Source organism: Acyrthosiphon pisum, chromosome A2 (genome assembly GCF_005508785.2).
Source record: "Acyrthosiphon pisum isolate AL4f chromosome A2, pea_aphid_22Mar2018_4r6ur, whole genome shotgun sequence".
NCBI lineage: Eukaryota > Metazoa > Arthropoda > Insecta > Hemiptera > Aphididae > Acyrthosiphon > Acyrthosiphon pisum.
In genome coordinates this window covers 26099989-26116415 of record NC_042495.1, presented here as the reverse complement: position 1 = coordinate 26116415, position 16427 = coordinate 26099989, and the positions used below count along the sequence as shown (strand labels likewise).

The 16427-nt window shown below is 28.9% G+C and overlaps 1 protein-coding gene across 1 annotated transcript in view; it reads right to left on the bottom strand.

Moving 5' to 3' along the window:
- Window positions 1–1092: 1092 nt before the first annotated feature.
- LOC100570553 (aminopeptidase N) overlaps window positions 1093–16427 on the bottom strand; it is a 36090-nt gene continuing 20755 nt past the window's right edge. Inside the window, exons 8-13 of the mRNA XM_029490828.1 lie at window positions 15894–16174; window positions 2384–2583; window positions 2156–2326; window positions 1951–2091; window positions 1754–1835; window positions 1093–1685 (exon numbers count right to left, since the gene is read on the bottom strand). Coding sequence (XP_029346688.1) covers window positions 1554–1685; window positions 1754–1835; window positions 1951–2091; window positions 2156–2326; window positions 2384–2583; window positions 15894–16174 — 1007 coding nt within the window. The 3' untranslated portion in view covers window positions 1093–1553. The remainder of the gene's footprint in view (window positions 1686–1753; window positions 1836–1950; window positions 2092–2155; window positions 2327–2383; window positions 2584–15893; window positions 16175–16427) is intronic.

Genomic DNA, 16427 nt, shown 5'->3' with positions numbered 1-16427 from the left:
TTTTCAATTTTTTTCGTTTTTTTTTTTTTTCTATAAATATGAATAAAGTTTTATCTGTTGGGCCAAAAAGTGTAAACATTTAATACAAAGCTCCAGATATATTATTGCAATATCAGTTGAAAAACATTAAAAATACATAGGCTCAATTTTTTTTTATAAGCATTTAAAGATCAAATTTTGACAAAATCTCGAAAATTATCAATCATTGTAATTAATAAATTATAAAATGTTCAGTTTTAGCTATGGATTGCAAATTTAAAACAAAGGTTCTCATAAACAGTTCATACTGTAACTAAAAAATATATGAACACAGTTATTTTTTACAGACATTTTAAATTCAAATTCGGACGAAATTACATATTAAAATCAATATAACGATCTTGGTTTTTTGTTGTAATTTAAAAATATTATTATGTGATGTATGAAACTGAAAAATCAAAATATCAAAATATTATGGCCTATCCGTACAATCTACCATAATATAAGGAATTAGAAGTATGCCCAATGATAATTGATAAGACTGGTTTTTCAGAAGAAAAATTTAGAAAAATTAAATTCCACATAATTTAATAGCATAGATATTAGATATTTATATAATTATATGTCTTATACCTAGACTGACATACCGTCTCCGCTCAGAATCGTTTTTCTTATACAATGATATTTTATCATTGAATTCAAATTTAATACCATCCATTATATAATGACCCACTTGTAATCTACAGTACAGCAGAGTGACATCCACTTACCCACATTTTTTTAAATTATTAATAATATAAGTTTTGTGAAAAATATTTTTTGGGGAAACATTGCATTTCAATTTTTAATTATTAGTATTATAAGTTTTATGAAAAATATTTTAATTATTGTTGTATTTCGATTTCCTGATCTTTTTGCACATTCTTTTCTTTGTGATATTTTATTGATAAAATAAAAGTGCGCCAGGGCCAGCATATTATATATTATACTACTTATAAGCATTATAGTTAATAAAATGCGGGATGAGGGAAATAATAGTGTCAATTTTGATATTAGATACTAGTTTCATGTTCTCGAAAATATTGCACCAAATAGATAGATATTTTTACATAATTTGTATATATATATATATTTATTTAAAAAAAAAAACACAAAATAGGACCTGAATTGGTTGTAAGAGAAATACTAATTTTCTCAACTATTTTTTGTCTTGTAAAAAGAAACAAATAATTCATGTTATTATTTATAATAATAAAAGAAAGTAATAAGACTTCATAGTTATGTGTACATCGAATCATATTAACTTGTGAAAAATAAAAGAATATAATATTCGATGACGTTTAAATATGACGAATTTAATTAAGATATCCAATAAAATATTCTGATCTGAAACTTGCATCTTGTGACACAACTCAAGGTAAAATATTAACTACGTCAGATTATTAAAAAAGTATGTAGTTAAAAATGGGAATAACTTAATATTTCTAGTAGGTATGCTACGTAATAGATATTATGTCAAAGTGGCCGAAAACTGTACAGTTATTAATACAAATCAAACTGTGTTCATAACATCATTAATATGGTACTATTTTATCATAAAACTTCGATGTCCATTCAATGTTTTTCTCAATAGTCTCAGTTATCTGCTTGATAACCGAATCAGGTTCTTTAAAGTAACTTGATGATTTAGTAATAAATGATTGGAGCTGTAAGGAAAAAAAACATTTGAATGAAACTTTTGGTTTTTAACAAAATAAATTGTTCTGTTAATTACCTCTTTTAATTCTTCTATAGTTTTCATTTGAGACGCAATATTATTTACATATTCAACTAAACTATCGCCTTTACGTTGGTCGCTAAAAATATAAAATAAAAATAAGAGGTAATATGAACTTTCTATTTATTATAATTTGTTCATACTACATAATATGAATATTAACACAAACAAAATAAAATTTCATGATAACTCACTATTCATATATATCTGCAATTTTGCAATACAAAAATTCTTTTGCTACTAAAAATCCAACTTCAGTTAACTTTACAGAGATGATTACTCCGGAGGCGTATTCTCTGGGAATAATAGATTCATCAAGTGACCAATTCAAATATCTAAATCAAAAACAATGTTAAACATTATTGTGATGCCTGTATTACGTATAAATGATATTAATACCTCAGTAGTAACGATTTTTTTGAAGCACATCCTAATGCATAGATTATATCATTTTTTTCACTCGTATTATTGGAACATTGAAAACGTCCCCATAAAAAGTTCCATTCCTCTTCACCTCCATATCGTATAGCGTTAGAGTAAATATCGATGTGCATAATATCTTTAGGTAATCTAATATATTTTGATTACAGTTAGTATTTAATTCAATTAAACTTCGATAAAACTCACATATTATTATTGTCCGGGTCTACACTTTTCATCCACTTTCTAAACAAGTCCAGAACTAGTTGGATACAGTCCTTTGTTTGGTATTCGCAGGCTCTGTTAATCACGGTAGTTTTAAAATATATGTTTTCATAACCATTAACTTCCTGCTCCACGTTTCTGAATTTGCTATACACACACGACAACATATCTCGCATATTTTTCTGAAACCATATTTCAATAAACAGCGTCCATACGACAAGTAAGTACAACAGGTAAATATTCAAAATATAATAAAATTAGTATGGAGTTCGGGACAAGAACTATAAATAGTTCACGTTTTAATTAATTTTAATGTTTTGGTAAAAAAGTCAAAAAATATATTTTTATATTAAATTATTTAAAAAAAAATCGAAGATAGCATTTTTGTAGAGTTAATTTTTCTGAAAATATTGACGTTTCGACATTTTGATTTCGTTAATTTCCTTATTTTTAATTTTTTTTCTAGTTTCTAGAAAAACAGTGACATATTTATTCTATTTAATTCTATGGTGGCATCAAATATGTGGCCCGTGACCCGCGTGCTCGTACGGCCCACGAACGCTTTTAGTGTGGCTCGCAATAGCATATTATTTTAACTCTTGAAAATTTATTGATGATATTTTAAATAATTATTGTACAAAAAATCAATATTTACATCCTTGTAATGCCTATTATTAAATACGGATATATAATAATAATTATAATCAATAGGTAAAATAAATTTATTTTGTTTATTTTGGAATTAGTAAAAAAAGGTGTTTTGTCCTTCAACTTATAAATACGAAATAGTTAATATTATTATAATTTTTAATATTTGATATAATAATCTTGTATCGTTTTCTGATAATATTTGATAAATAACTTATTGATTAACAATTAACTATCGCCTGATAACAATTAAACAATTATTCAATTGATTAAAAATTACAATTACAAAATAACATCATGTCTACCATTTCATTTTTGTTTGTAAGTGAAGCTTGACGGTCTAATGATTTTAGTATTAATATAAATGAATAACAACACGACAATATGATTATGTTTAAGTATAATATATAATAACGTACAACTGGACAATTTAACGTGACCAGAGGCGGACTTACCAATTTCCGCCCCTAAACATTACAACACTAGCGCCCCGTACATTGGAATGCTCCAACGTGTGGGGGGGGGGAGTAATGTACCATGAACTAAAACAAAACTATAAAAGCTGTATTTAGGTATTTTTATATTTATGCATACCAACTAAACAAATAAATATTAATACAATTTTGCATAGGTACATTTGTACACTTGTACAATTATTAAATTATTTTGTGCCTTGATTTATCTGAACACTCTAGTCCAGAGGTTCCCAAACTGTGAGTCGTGACCCAAAAATGGGTCGCGATTATATTTTTGGTGGGTCACGCCAGGCGCGGATTCAGGGGGGGGGGCTATGTGTGCTCGGGCACCCCCTGTTGTCTAAGCCACTAATAAAATAATTTGTATAATAATCTAAAATATAAAGGTGTAACCATTTTTTTTTAAAATTCTGGTCGAAGCGATGTGTGGATGATGTGTTTTTTTAATTTTTTTTCTTTCTTTCTGTCATCGCCGTATTTGGGGCAGTACAACTGCTTCGATTTTCTTCTACAGAATTTCGGTCGATTGGAAATAGAATCTAGTTGGTTCATTCAGAAGGTCAAAATTTAAAATTACAATAGTTTTAAAAGCGCCAGGAAAAATAAAATTAAAATTAAGGAAAACGGGAATTTTTAAGCAAACTCGGTTTTTGACGAAATAAATTCTGGTTTTTGGTGTACCTAACTCAAAAACAAATAACCAGATACATGACATTTTCACTGAATGCTTATATTAGCATTTTCTATACACGATAAAATTTTCAAAATATTTTGATTTGTTTTGAACATTTTTAGTTTCCAATTTTATAAGAATTTTTTTCTATGGATGTGAATAACATTTTAAAGTTTAAAAATGTATTATATATTGTTACAATGGTAGTTGAAAAATTTTAAAAATGAAATCACGATTTTTCTTATAAGCATTTAAAGTTCAAATGTTGACAAAATACATAAAAATCACGAAAATGTGCAAATTATTTTGAGTTAGAAATTCATAAATTTTTTTTTTTTGAATCAAAAATTAGAAAATTTAATACAAGATTCCTCATTAGTACCTATGTCCACTTTTATTAAAAAAAAATATCTACCAGAAAGTTTAATCAAATTTTTACATCGTTGTATATTTTCTGGATTTCTCATGTAGGCATTAGTAGGCATGTAGCGATTTTCTTATTTTCTTGTAATTCAAACACGAATACTTCTAGATATACTAAAAATTTACATCATATCATATTAAAATCTTATCAATTCCCATACTTGATAAAATGTACAAAATATTTTGAGCCGTTTTGAGCTGTTTACGGATATTTTAAATTTTAAACGCTCAAGACCGTTTTTTCTTATACATTGATATTGTATCATTGAATTCAAATTTAACATCATCTATTACAGACTATACAGTAATCCATTTGTAACCTACTGTAAAGCAGTGCGACACCCACCTGCCAACCTTTTTTTTGAGCACCCCCTGTTAAAATCTTCTGGATCCGCACCTGGGTCACGCTATATTTTGAAATAATACATATTTTTCGTTCATGTTCAAAGTTCAAATTCAGTTTTTCGTTTATCGTTATCTGCGAGATTGACGATTACAAGTTTACAGCACCGTATCAAATGGGTTAATAGTTATAACCATAGACATATTCTATTATATGTCTATGGTTATACCTATTGAAAAGATAGCGATTTATCTGAAAAAAATTAGTGTTAGTAGGTACCTAAATACCTAAAAAAAAAAAGTTATTCAATGTATTGTGGGGTGCCAAATTTTAAAAAAATTCTCAAAATGGGTCGTACGATGAAAAGTTTGGGAACCTCTGCTCTAGTCAGTAGTCTCTATAATCGTAAACGATTAGCAAATTTCTGAGCAGTATGCAGTATACACAATACAGGAGACGGGCGACAGTGCCAACGTCGCGCGTCGTCACAATATTTATTATTATTAAATACTTTTATCAAGGCACCTGATTTCCAGAATTAATTCCAGTATTCTAATTGCGATTCCGGGTGCGGGGTGAGGTGGGTCATTCCACTAAGCACTGTACGACCCATAGAGTAAGAATATATAGAGAGGCCATGTCGTATATTACTCTACCGAACAGATTGAAGTATGGAAAAAGGGGAACTTCAGAGTAACCACTTCATTAATATAAAACTATTGTACACGGTTATTTTTATTATCAATATTATAATCTTTTGATAATAATACAATAATAAATATTAATAATAATATTACAAATTACATCAATTTATTAACATTACAAAGTTTTTAAGTTTATAATCAACAGGTACTTACATAATAAATAATAATGTAAAAAAAACGATGGACATCATCAATTTAAGGAATTCATTCATACACATAGGTAAATATAATTATACATTTAGTCATAAATAAAAAGTCTAATGAATACAAAATACAGACTAATTAAAAATAAATATAATATATATATATATTACTTAAACATTTACTGGCCTCTAAAAAGAGTCAACTTGTTATACCATGTTCTTAAAGACACTGTTTCATTTCCAGTACGACAAAAGTAATTATTTTGATATCAGAATAATTTGAAATTATTGCTTTAATTAATAGTACAACATGATTTTCAAGTGGTCCATTTTGATCATTATGATGTTTTATTGAATAAAAAATTGAATTATTATTAATAAAACTTTTTAATACATTTGTAATAATTAACATTTTATTAAATGGTTTTTTATCATAATATATTTTAAAATATTTTTCTGTGGCAACACAAACTTGTGCTACATCATTACTGGGATAATGTAAACCTCCTTTGTCTTTCATATTTATGATAGAATAAAAAAAATTACTTTTGTTACCAAACAATGCACCATTACAAATATCACACTTAATTTTTGTTGAAAATGTATGGGATAAAAAGCCAGCTATATACAAAGTAACTTCTCTTGAAAATTGGCTTAAGTAGAACCCGTCAGTTTCAAAATTGTATACCTCAGATTCTACTTCAACATCACTATTTAAAATACAATTTGAATTGTTAATAGCGGTTATTGGATCATTTACACTTGAACAATTTAATACCGGAATATCTTCTAGTGCCATACAGTTTCCTAATCTAGTATCTTTAATTTGAGCATTTACCTTTATTTTTTTGTACGCAGATTTAAATTGCCTCGCAGTTGGATTGTTGTTATATCCACCCTGAGCTCTAACACTACCAAAGAATATTTCTATGTGGTCCTGTCTAAGTTTGTACATAGGAATAAATTTCAAGCAATTAGTATCAATATATTTGGATTTAAGATCTAGCAAAGAATTAAAACTTATCAAAAATCCTAAAAACCCTTCAAAAGCTTCACATCCTTCAAAAGCCTTAAGCTTTAAATTATCTTTACAAAATAATAAAGTATCTGCTACAGAATTTGATAGAAGTTGACTGGCCAATTTAACCTTCATTTTTTTTTTAAAAAAAAAAACATGTTCTTTTTTTAACTTATTACCTAAATGACATTTTTCATTTTCCTGCAAGACCAATAATTGTTTAATATAATTAAAATTAATAACTCCACCATTATGATAAATTAATATTATCTTTTCACCAAAAGTATTGCGCACAAGTTTGATCATATGTGCAGCATCAAACATAATATTAACATCTAAATCTCGGATCTTAAAACTAGTTACAATATCAGCAGGATTTGTATTCAAGTTACAACCTAGAGCTCTAGCCATGATTACATTCACTGCGCAGCCATCAAATGTCAAGCTAATAACTTTTATACCAGTTCCAGAAACTACATCTATACAACGTCTAACTAAATTTACTTTTTGTGAACTATTTAAATGATTACAAAAAAAATATCCAACTGGAATTTTCCATGAAGCATTGATACCCACAGCCATCAAAACATAACATTCAGTTGCTTCATCTAATGTTTCATTCTGTATTTCTGATCCAAAATTGATGTAGCCGTGATAAGTAGTACCGTCCCATTCAACATGCTTCCTAATTGCCATTTCATCCATGAGCAATGAGCAATAAAGTTGAGTGGGTGAATTTTTACAAACTAAAGATAGTGTGTTAATAGCTTCTTTAGTGAAACCAGGCTCAGCATCAACATGTAAATACCACTTGCTAAGCGTTCTCGGACAAGGAAGCACAGAATTAAATTCTTCACGCACAAAACGATATGTTTTTGGAGAATAAAAATTAAGCGTGATAGCAAATTTACTTAGTTCAGCACTATACTTTACAGGCAGTTTTTGTCCAGCATTTTTTTTAATAAAATTAGTTATAAGATCTTTATGCTTACTAAAATTACTGTCTATCATGTCTGCTTGATCTTGGTGGACCAAATTTTTATTTTTCAAAACTTGAACAACATCTAAAACAATATGCACAATGTGATATATTAATAATTACAATATCTATAGGAGTTATAATTGTGAAATTATTTTTATTTTTTTTTAAACTGTTGTATAATAAATGATGTATATAATATCTAAATACTTTTTAATGAGGAAATATGTTTTTTATGACGTCTTAGTTGTTGATTTAGAATCTTGATTTTTTTCTTCTGACTGTTGTTTTCTTGCATTAAAGAAGATATTGTTCTTTTTAAATAATTTTTTCTTGGCGTATCATTGTTGATTTCTTTCACAACTTCAGCATTCAAAAGCCTAGGATTTACCTATAACAAACAAACAATTTCATTATAATAGATGGACATAATTATTTTATTATTTTATTAAGTTTATATGTACTTTTTGAGTAAGGGGCTTCTTTAAAAATGATGTTGATGGTTCACATGTCAACTGGCTACAGTCAGTGAAAATGGAATTTGAGGAGCATGAGGGTTGTTGAACACTTAATGTACCAATTGGCTGAACACCTTCCATTTGAATACTATCATGGTCAACCTTTCATAAATTTAAAATTGTAATTGGTTAATAAATATGTAGGTAATAAGAAGAATATTTAAAAATAAAAATATATACTTATATGACTTAAGTCTTTTAGTATATACTGTTATACTTACAATTATTGATTTAACAGAACAAGGATTTGAGTTACTGCTACCAAGTTTACAACTCAACTCAGGAATTTCAATTTTTGCCTATAAAAAATAAAAAGTATATACGATAACAAAAATGAGATGATATTAAATAAAACAAAATTTTAATTATTCTTTAAACATACTGATTTTACACGATTAACTACAATGGATGGAACAGCGGTTTCATTTAATAATTTTGTACGATTATAGTTTTTAAAATAAAACAACCCATGGTGAAATGTTCAGAGCAAATAATGCTCTTAGGTTTAGTTTTTAAATGGTCAACACCACATTGTTTAATAAAATCCAACCATTGAGCTCGATGATTCTCATTCTTTGGAATTCTTAAATAATAAAAAAAATATATTAATATAGGTATATTAAATATAAAAATTGTAAAAATATGAAATTATAACTTTTTATTCTTATACTTACTGATGGAAACTTATTCCAAGATCTTTGTTTTTGGAATTACTCGATCGACTACACACAAATCAACTTGGCATATTGAAAGTATTAATGTATTACAATTAAATTACAATTAAATTCACTAGGAAACGTGTTTAACGTAAGACGAGTAAAAAAGAAATGACCAATGACCAATCTTAATATTGTGAGAAGTTGGGTCTTTTCTATTCATACTCAAGGACAGGGACCCGACTGGTCTCTAACAAATAACAATGGATAGGTATATTCCTATGGAAAGGTATATAACATATATTCATACTCTATAGTATACCCTTACAAAATATATCCATGAAAACGTGTAAGTAAGAACCTAAAACATAGTCGTTTGTAATATTATTGAGGAAGGACATTAAATACTAGCATTGATTATAAATACTAGTATTTATAATCAATGATACTAGTATAATAATATTCTATCTATCGTACACGAAAAATACACTATTCTATACTTAATTTGTACAGTGGTGCAAACATAATAATGCTACTGATAATTTGTTTTTATTATTTGGTCACTATGAAGCTCCCCCATTTCCTTGCTTCACTTGTGTTGACTAACTTGGTGCGACCTGTCCCCCACCTAACTAGTAGAGCGGCTATATACAATGTAGTAATGTACCCGGCAGCCCGAGGCAGTATATTTGACAGCCTTGGCTGGCGTTTTGCGCATGCGCCATTCACAGTATTGTACGTGTTTACGCCGCTCATCCGTATACCATCTCCCATGCATTAACATAGGCAACGCCGGCAACTGCCTCGTCGAGTGTCGATGTTGAACCTCTATCGGTGGCGGCGCAGAGCGGCGCGCGCTGGTCGCAAGATTAAACTCAAACGGCAAGATTATTATAGCTTAAAAATTAAAACGTTACTGTGACGTGACTACGTGAGCCATTCTCCAGTTTCATGCAAGTTGTATACGAAAAAAAATTATTATAAAATTTAAAATTAGGAAAATAGAATTATGAAATTATGAAAAACTAAAAAGTAAAAATTAACTAAAAAATTGCGGCCCAACAAATATTGTGCCATAGGCCAGTGCCTTGGTGGCCTATGGGTAAATCTGCCCCTGAACGTGACTGTACACACACACACCGTATACGCACTGTACGACGGTGTCTGCGCAAGTGAGTATTACATACCTATATATATGATTAGTTGAGCTCATCCCGTATCCGTATACAATATAGAAAGCGATAGTATAAGTGTTGCACAGCTATATCGTAACTGCATAAGTAGGTATCTATTAAAAACAGGGATCGAAACCGTTTCAAATTTTAAAGGTTACGGTTTTAGTTCTTGAGAACGGTTTTCTAAATTTTCTGGTTTTGGTTTAGGTTTTAAGACCGGTTTTTTAAATTTTTTGGTTTTGGTTTCGGTTTTAAAATAGGTTTTTCAAATATTTTATCGGTTTAAAGAACGGTTTTAAAAAATTTTTGGTTTTGGTTTTGGAACGGTTTTTAAAAATATCCATTTTATTTTCCTGTCTAATTACTGTAGAATCGATTTTTATTATCCATTAACTATTATAAGGGTCGAGTCTAAAGCCCTGGAGCATGGCTACTTTGTATAATTAGTGTACAATATACGATATAACAAATTAACGTTTAGCAGAACTAATTTCGTGTTATTTACGTACGTGATTTAACACAATTTCTTTGAAGATATTCTTGGAAATATGTTTGAACAATTATGTATACCTACCTACTTATCATTATTTGGTAAGTTATAATTATTTTATTACCTACCTATTTAACTATATTTTATTATGATATCATTATTTATAAACATTTGGTCGGTAGTTTGATGCCTAAAGAAAATCAAAAAATAAAACATCAAATACCATTTTCAATTTCTCAAAACTTCAAATTACTTAACCAGAAAATATGTAAAATAAAATATAATGAGGATTTCAATTTAATGGCAAAATAACATTTTTGTTACAATGTAAGTATTATTTGTTTTAAATTAATTTATACTCAACCCAATTATTATATTATATTGTTATTGTTATTGGAGGATAATCTAAGCTAAGCGGTTCTATAATCAATAAACATATCACTATTGCTTAATACCTTGCCATTTAATAGTAGTAATCTGTAATAGTACTAATAATCAGTAGTTACCCAGAGTATATCCAGAGTATGCAAATTTATGCGTACATAAAACCATCAGAAGACTAATAGTAGTATCCAGTTCATCTCAAATATAAAAAAGGAGAGTAAGTGGAAGTCACTTTGCCGTACAGTAGATTACAAGTGGGTCACTGTATAATGGATGGTATTAAATTTGAATTCAATGATATAATATCATTGTATAAGAAAAACGATTCTGAGCGGATATGGTATGTCGGTATATAGGTATAAGACATATTATATACTTATCTATGGTATTAAAAAAAAATTGACCTATAATAGGTACCTATAATAAATTCCAAATTAATCATATCACAATATTCATTAGGTATTTAATATAACACGTTATACATCAACAACAAGCCGTGATACTATCATAGATATAATATAATAGTATACTTTAGAAGTTTCTCACTACGCTCGATACTTAGTCAATATCTATACCAAAAATGTATATAAAAATAAAACATACTTATCGCTTTTCTTACTTAATTTTCAGTATCAACCAACAATTTAAAAAAAATATAAAACTCGTAAATTATATCTTAAAATTTTTATTGTTCAAATATTACGTTACAAAATATTCCAAGTACTTTGAGTTTCAATATTTTTTGAATTTTTTCACATCTCGCATCTTCCGCCGATCTATGACGCACTAGCCATGACTTTACATAGATTTCTGGTTTCGAAAGATGTAATTGAGGTCCATTTGTTTTAATAAACATCAATTGGGAAATATGTTCAACAGTTAATCTTGTTCGAAGATCATTACAAATAATATTTAAAAGGCTAAAGCCCCTTTCACACTGGGCTGTAGAACACGGAAATGTTTTAACACAATTATGCATTTTTTAGATCAATGTTGTTCAGGCGAGGAATTAAATTTGACTGGACTGTATTTTTGTATTTTTTGATATATTAAATGTAGAATAAATATTATAATTTATTAATAAAGGTACTGCGACACTAACAAAAATATTATCATTTATGTTAGGTTTGAATCATAATAATAATGTGTATGAAGTCTATCTGTGCAATTCTGCCTTGGGTGGGTCATGCAGCAGAAAGCTCCATATCAAGTTCACTGCAAATACCCTTTAACTCATTTTTGTTTTTTGGGGAATTATTGTATAATACATAATATGTATAGTGAATTAATAAAACTTTTGAAATGATTAGTTGCATTTATATCCTTCATTGTATCATTGACAGCGAGTTCTAAACGATGATTTAGTCAATGCCAGTTAAAATTTAAAGGGTATTTATCTTAAAGTAATTTTGCCACTCCAGCTTTTTTACCAACGAGTACACTGCATACCGTGTATGACCTAATAAGTAATATTCAATCGTAAAATATTATTTTTAATTTTAAGCCACATAATTTAAAATCCAATCAAACATTTTTAAAAACAATTAATAAAATAGTATACCCTTTCCCATTTGTCACCATTCACCGTATATGTACTCAACATTTATACCCGCCGTATATATATAAAATGAATATTTTTTTCACGTATTGCATTTCTTTATAAATATTGTTATGAGTATACGCCTTATACTCCCGTATACGCTCCAATACACCCCTGATTATAATATGTGAAATGTCTCTAGTCTCCAGGACACCCACCATCCTTTAAACTGAGGTACGTGCCTCAAATAAAGTCCTTCGTCATGCCACTGACTAGTAACATTAGTGAAAGAACCAAGGTTATATTAATATGTATAATGTAATACAAATAGGGCTAATTATAACAGAATGTTATTGAATTAAAATTAGTAAATGGCCAAAAGTAAGTTTCTCACATACACCGAGATAATATGTAGGTGCAAATTAAAAAAGAACTCAACATTTTTCTTCAATATTGTATTATTAATAATTACAATTTTTTCTCTTAAAAAAGAATTATTATTATTGTTTTATAATACAGACTGTACAAATATTTCTAAATAATAATATATACTTTTTATTGTAAATGTATTATTTTTTATCTTCTATTTAAATAAATGTATTATATATTATACTATGGATTGTATAATAATAACTGTTAAAACGTTTATAAATAATTCGTTTTTTTTTTAAATTTATATTACTCACTATTTAAATAAATGTATTAGGAATTAAGATGTAGACTATGCATCAAATGTTAGAACAGTCAAAATTATGTAAATTTATTAACAATTCTGAATATTATATTCATTAATATTCTTTTAAAGTGAGCGTATGAAGCAGGCGCGGATCCAGAAGATTTTAACAGGGGGTGCTCAAAAAAAAGGTTGACAAGTGGGTGTCGCACTGCTTTACAGTAGGTTACAATTGGATTACTGTATAGCCTGTAATGGATGATGTTAAATTTGAATTCAATGATACAATATCATTGTATAAAAAAAACGGTCCTGAGCGTTTAAAATTTAAAATGTCCGTAAACAGCTCAAAACGGCTCAAAATATTTTGTACATTTTATCAAGTATGGGAATTGATAAGATTTTAATATGATATGATGTAAATTTTTTGTATATCTAGAAGTATTCGTGTTTGAATTACAAGAAAATAAGAAAATCGCTTGTGAGGTTTTGGAGTTTATAACTACCAGAAATCCACCCACAGCACAAGGAGAAAACTTTGGCTGTGACCTGCAAGCCGCACCGCGTGTTGGCCCAAAAGCCAAGTCGGTGGTACTTGCAGGTTTTGATACGCACAAAATTTGATTAAACTTTCTGGTAGATATTTTTTTTGATAAAAGTGGACATAGGTCCTAATGAGGAATCTTGTATTAAATTTTCTAATTTTAGATTAAAAAAAAAAAATTTTATGAATTTCTAACTCAAAATAATTTGCACATTTTCGTGATTTTTATGTATTTTGTCAACATTTGAACTTTAAATGCTTATAAGAAAAAAATCGTGACTTCATTTTTAAAATTTTTCAACTACCATTCTAACAATATATAATACATTTTCAAACATTAAAATGTTATTGACATTCATAGATTAGCTACACCAAAAACCATAATTTATTTCGTCAAAAACCGTTTTTGCTTAAAAATTCCCTTTTTCCTTAATTTTAATTTAATTTTTCCCGGCGCTTTTAAAACTATTGTAATTATAAACTTTGACCTTCTGAATGAACCAACTAGATTCAATTTCCCATCGATCGAGATACTGTAGAAGAAAATCGAAGCAGTTGTACTGCCCCAAATACGGCGATGACAGAAAGAAAGAAAAAAATTTTAAAAAACACATCATCCACACATTGCCCCGACCAGAATTTAAAAAAAAAATGGTTACACCTTTATATTTTAGATTATTATACAAATTATTTTAATAGTGGTTTAGAAGACAGGGGGTGCCCGAGCACCCATAGCCCCGCCCCCCTGAATTCGCGCCTGGTATGAAGTTTTGTGGTATGAAATGTAAAAAATAATATATTGTAATATTCTGTTACTAATTAGCAATTACTATAATGAATAAAATAAAAACATAATTATGTAAAATTGGAATTTAATTAATAATGTCATGGTTTTTGGACGGACATTTCTCCAGCTCCCCCCCTCCCACCCCAATTTCGAAAATCTTCATCAAAGTTTGTAAAGGTTTGTAAAACAAACTTTTTTGTTTGTAAAGAAAACCAAAAAAAGTTATGGCCAATTCAGGGTGGAAGAAAATTTAAGTTTTTACAAACCTTTACTAACGACTTACAAAGATTGAGATGAATAAAGTTTGGATTTTCCAAATTGCACAGATTTAAGCCATTTCTCCAGCCCCCTCCCACCCCACCCTGAAATGGGCATAACTTTTTATGTCTTCTTTACAAACGACTTACAAACCCTTTGTAACAGTTTGATGAACATTTTCGCTATGGTGGGGGGGGGGGGGGTGCTGGAGAAATGTCCGTTGTTTTTAGATACATATAAGTATATAACATTGTAATTTTTGAAAACTATTGTAATATGGTCACCAGTCACCATTGATTGCTAACTAGAAATATGGTTACCACATTTTAACCAAAACATAGATAATAAAATCATGGATAGAACATAACTTCTTAGTAAGACGGTCTTACCGGTGATGAATACAATTTATTACCTATATGAATAAATTGAGGCCAAAAAAGTGTACCTATATTGATCATCTGATTATCGCTATGACTTTTATAGATAAAAATATAAAATCATACCCAAGGTGTATCAATACAGAAACATAAACAAACGGCCTCTATTTCTTATCTACATTGGACTGCGGAAAACAAGTCATAATGAATACGTTATGTCCTACCTCTACGGTATTAAATAATTCACAGTTTTTTCAAAATTAGAAAAAATATTAAAATCAGGAGATTAATAAAATTAAAATGTTGAAACGTCATTATTTTCAGAAAAATTAACTCTACGAAATGGCTATCTTCAATTTTTTTTTAAACAATTTAATAAAAATACATATTTTTTTAAAATTGTTTACCAACACATTAAAATGAGTTAAAACATCAAATGTTTGTAGTTCTTGTCCCTGTGAGTCTTATTAAAAAACCAGAATTGAGATATCTCCTTTATTTCAGGAGATATCGCAATGGGTAAATCCTCACGGGACACCCTGTATGACGTCTTCAAATTTCTTTTTTTTGTACGTTTACTATAAGTTATAACTGTGTTATTCGTTGATAAATTAATAGCTCATCGTTAGAATTCCTAGACGTTTGTAATTAATAATTAAATAAGAAATGCCTTTTAAACTAACTTGGAACACTGCATGTTTCGGAGTCCTCATCAGTAAATAATCAATCTTTCTCCATTCGGTGAGAGCAGCAAACCACGGTGTGTACTGTTTTTCGTTTCTTAGATATTTCAAAAGTTGGAACGTGATTCCGTAGTCCATGTCACCGACTTTTGAAAAGCCAAGCGAATCCACGATCAGCTGTACTCGGTTTAACGTGGGTATAGTTTCGTATTTGGTTGGATCGTTCAGCGTACAAATTATACCCATCCAGTTTCGTGTATCGTAAGACACTCTGAATAAAACTATAAAAACATATTATAATGAATATAGTATTACTATTATATTATAATTTATCAAACGATTAAGACGATTCGATTCAATAATAGCCCTATAATAATTGTAACGAATACGAAATCACACACACATTACTAACGACGCGCCGTCCAGCGACGTCGCGATCATGAACGTATATCGATTATCGAACACCTCTTGACCGTCACCAAAGAGCGTTCAACTCCCCGAATTGATTGCGTACCGGCAGACACACCGCTAGCA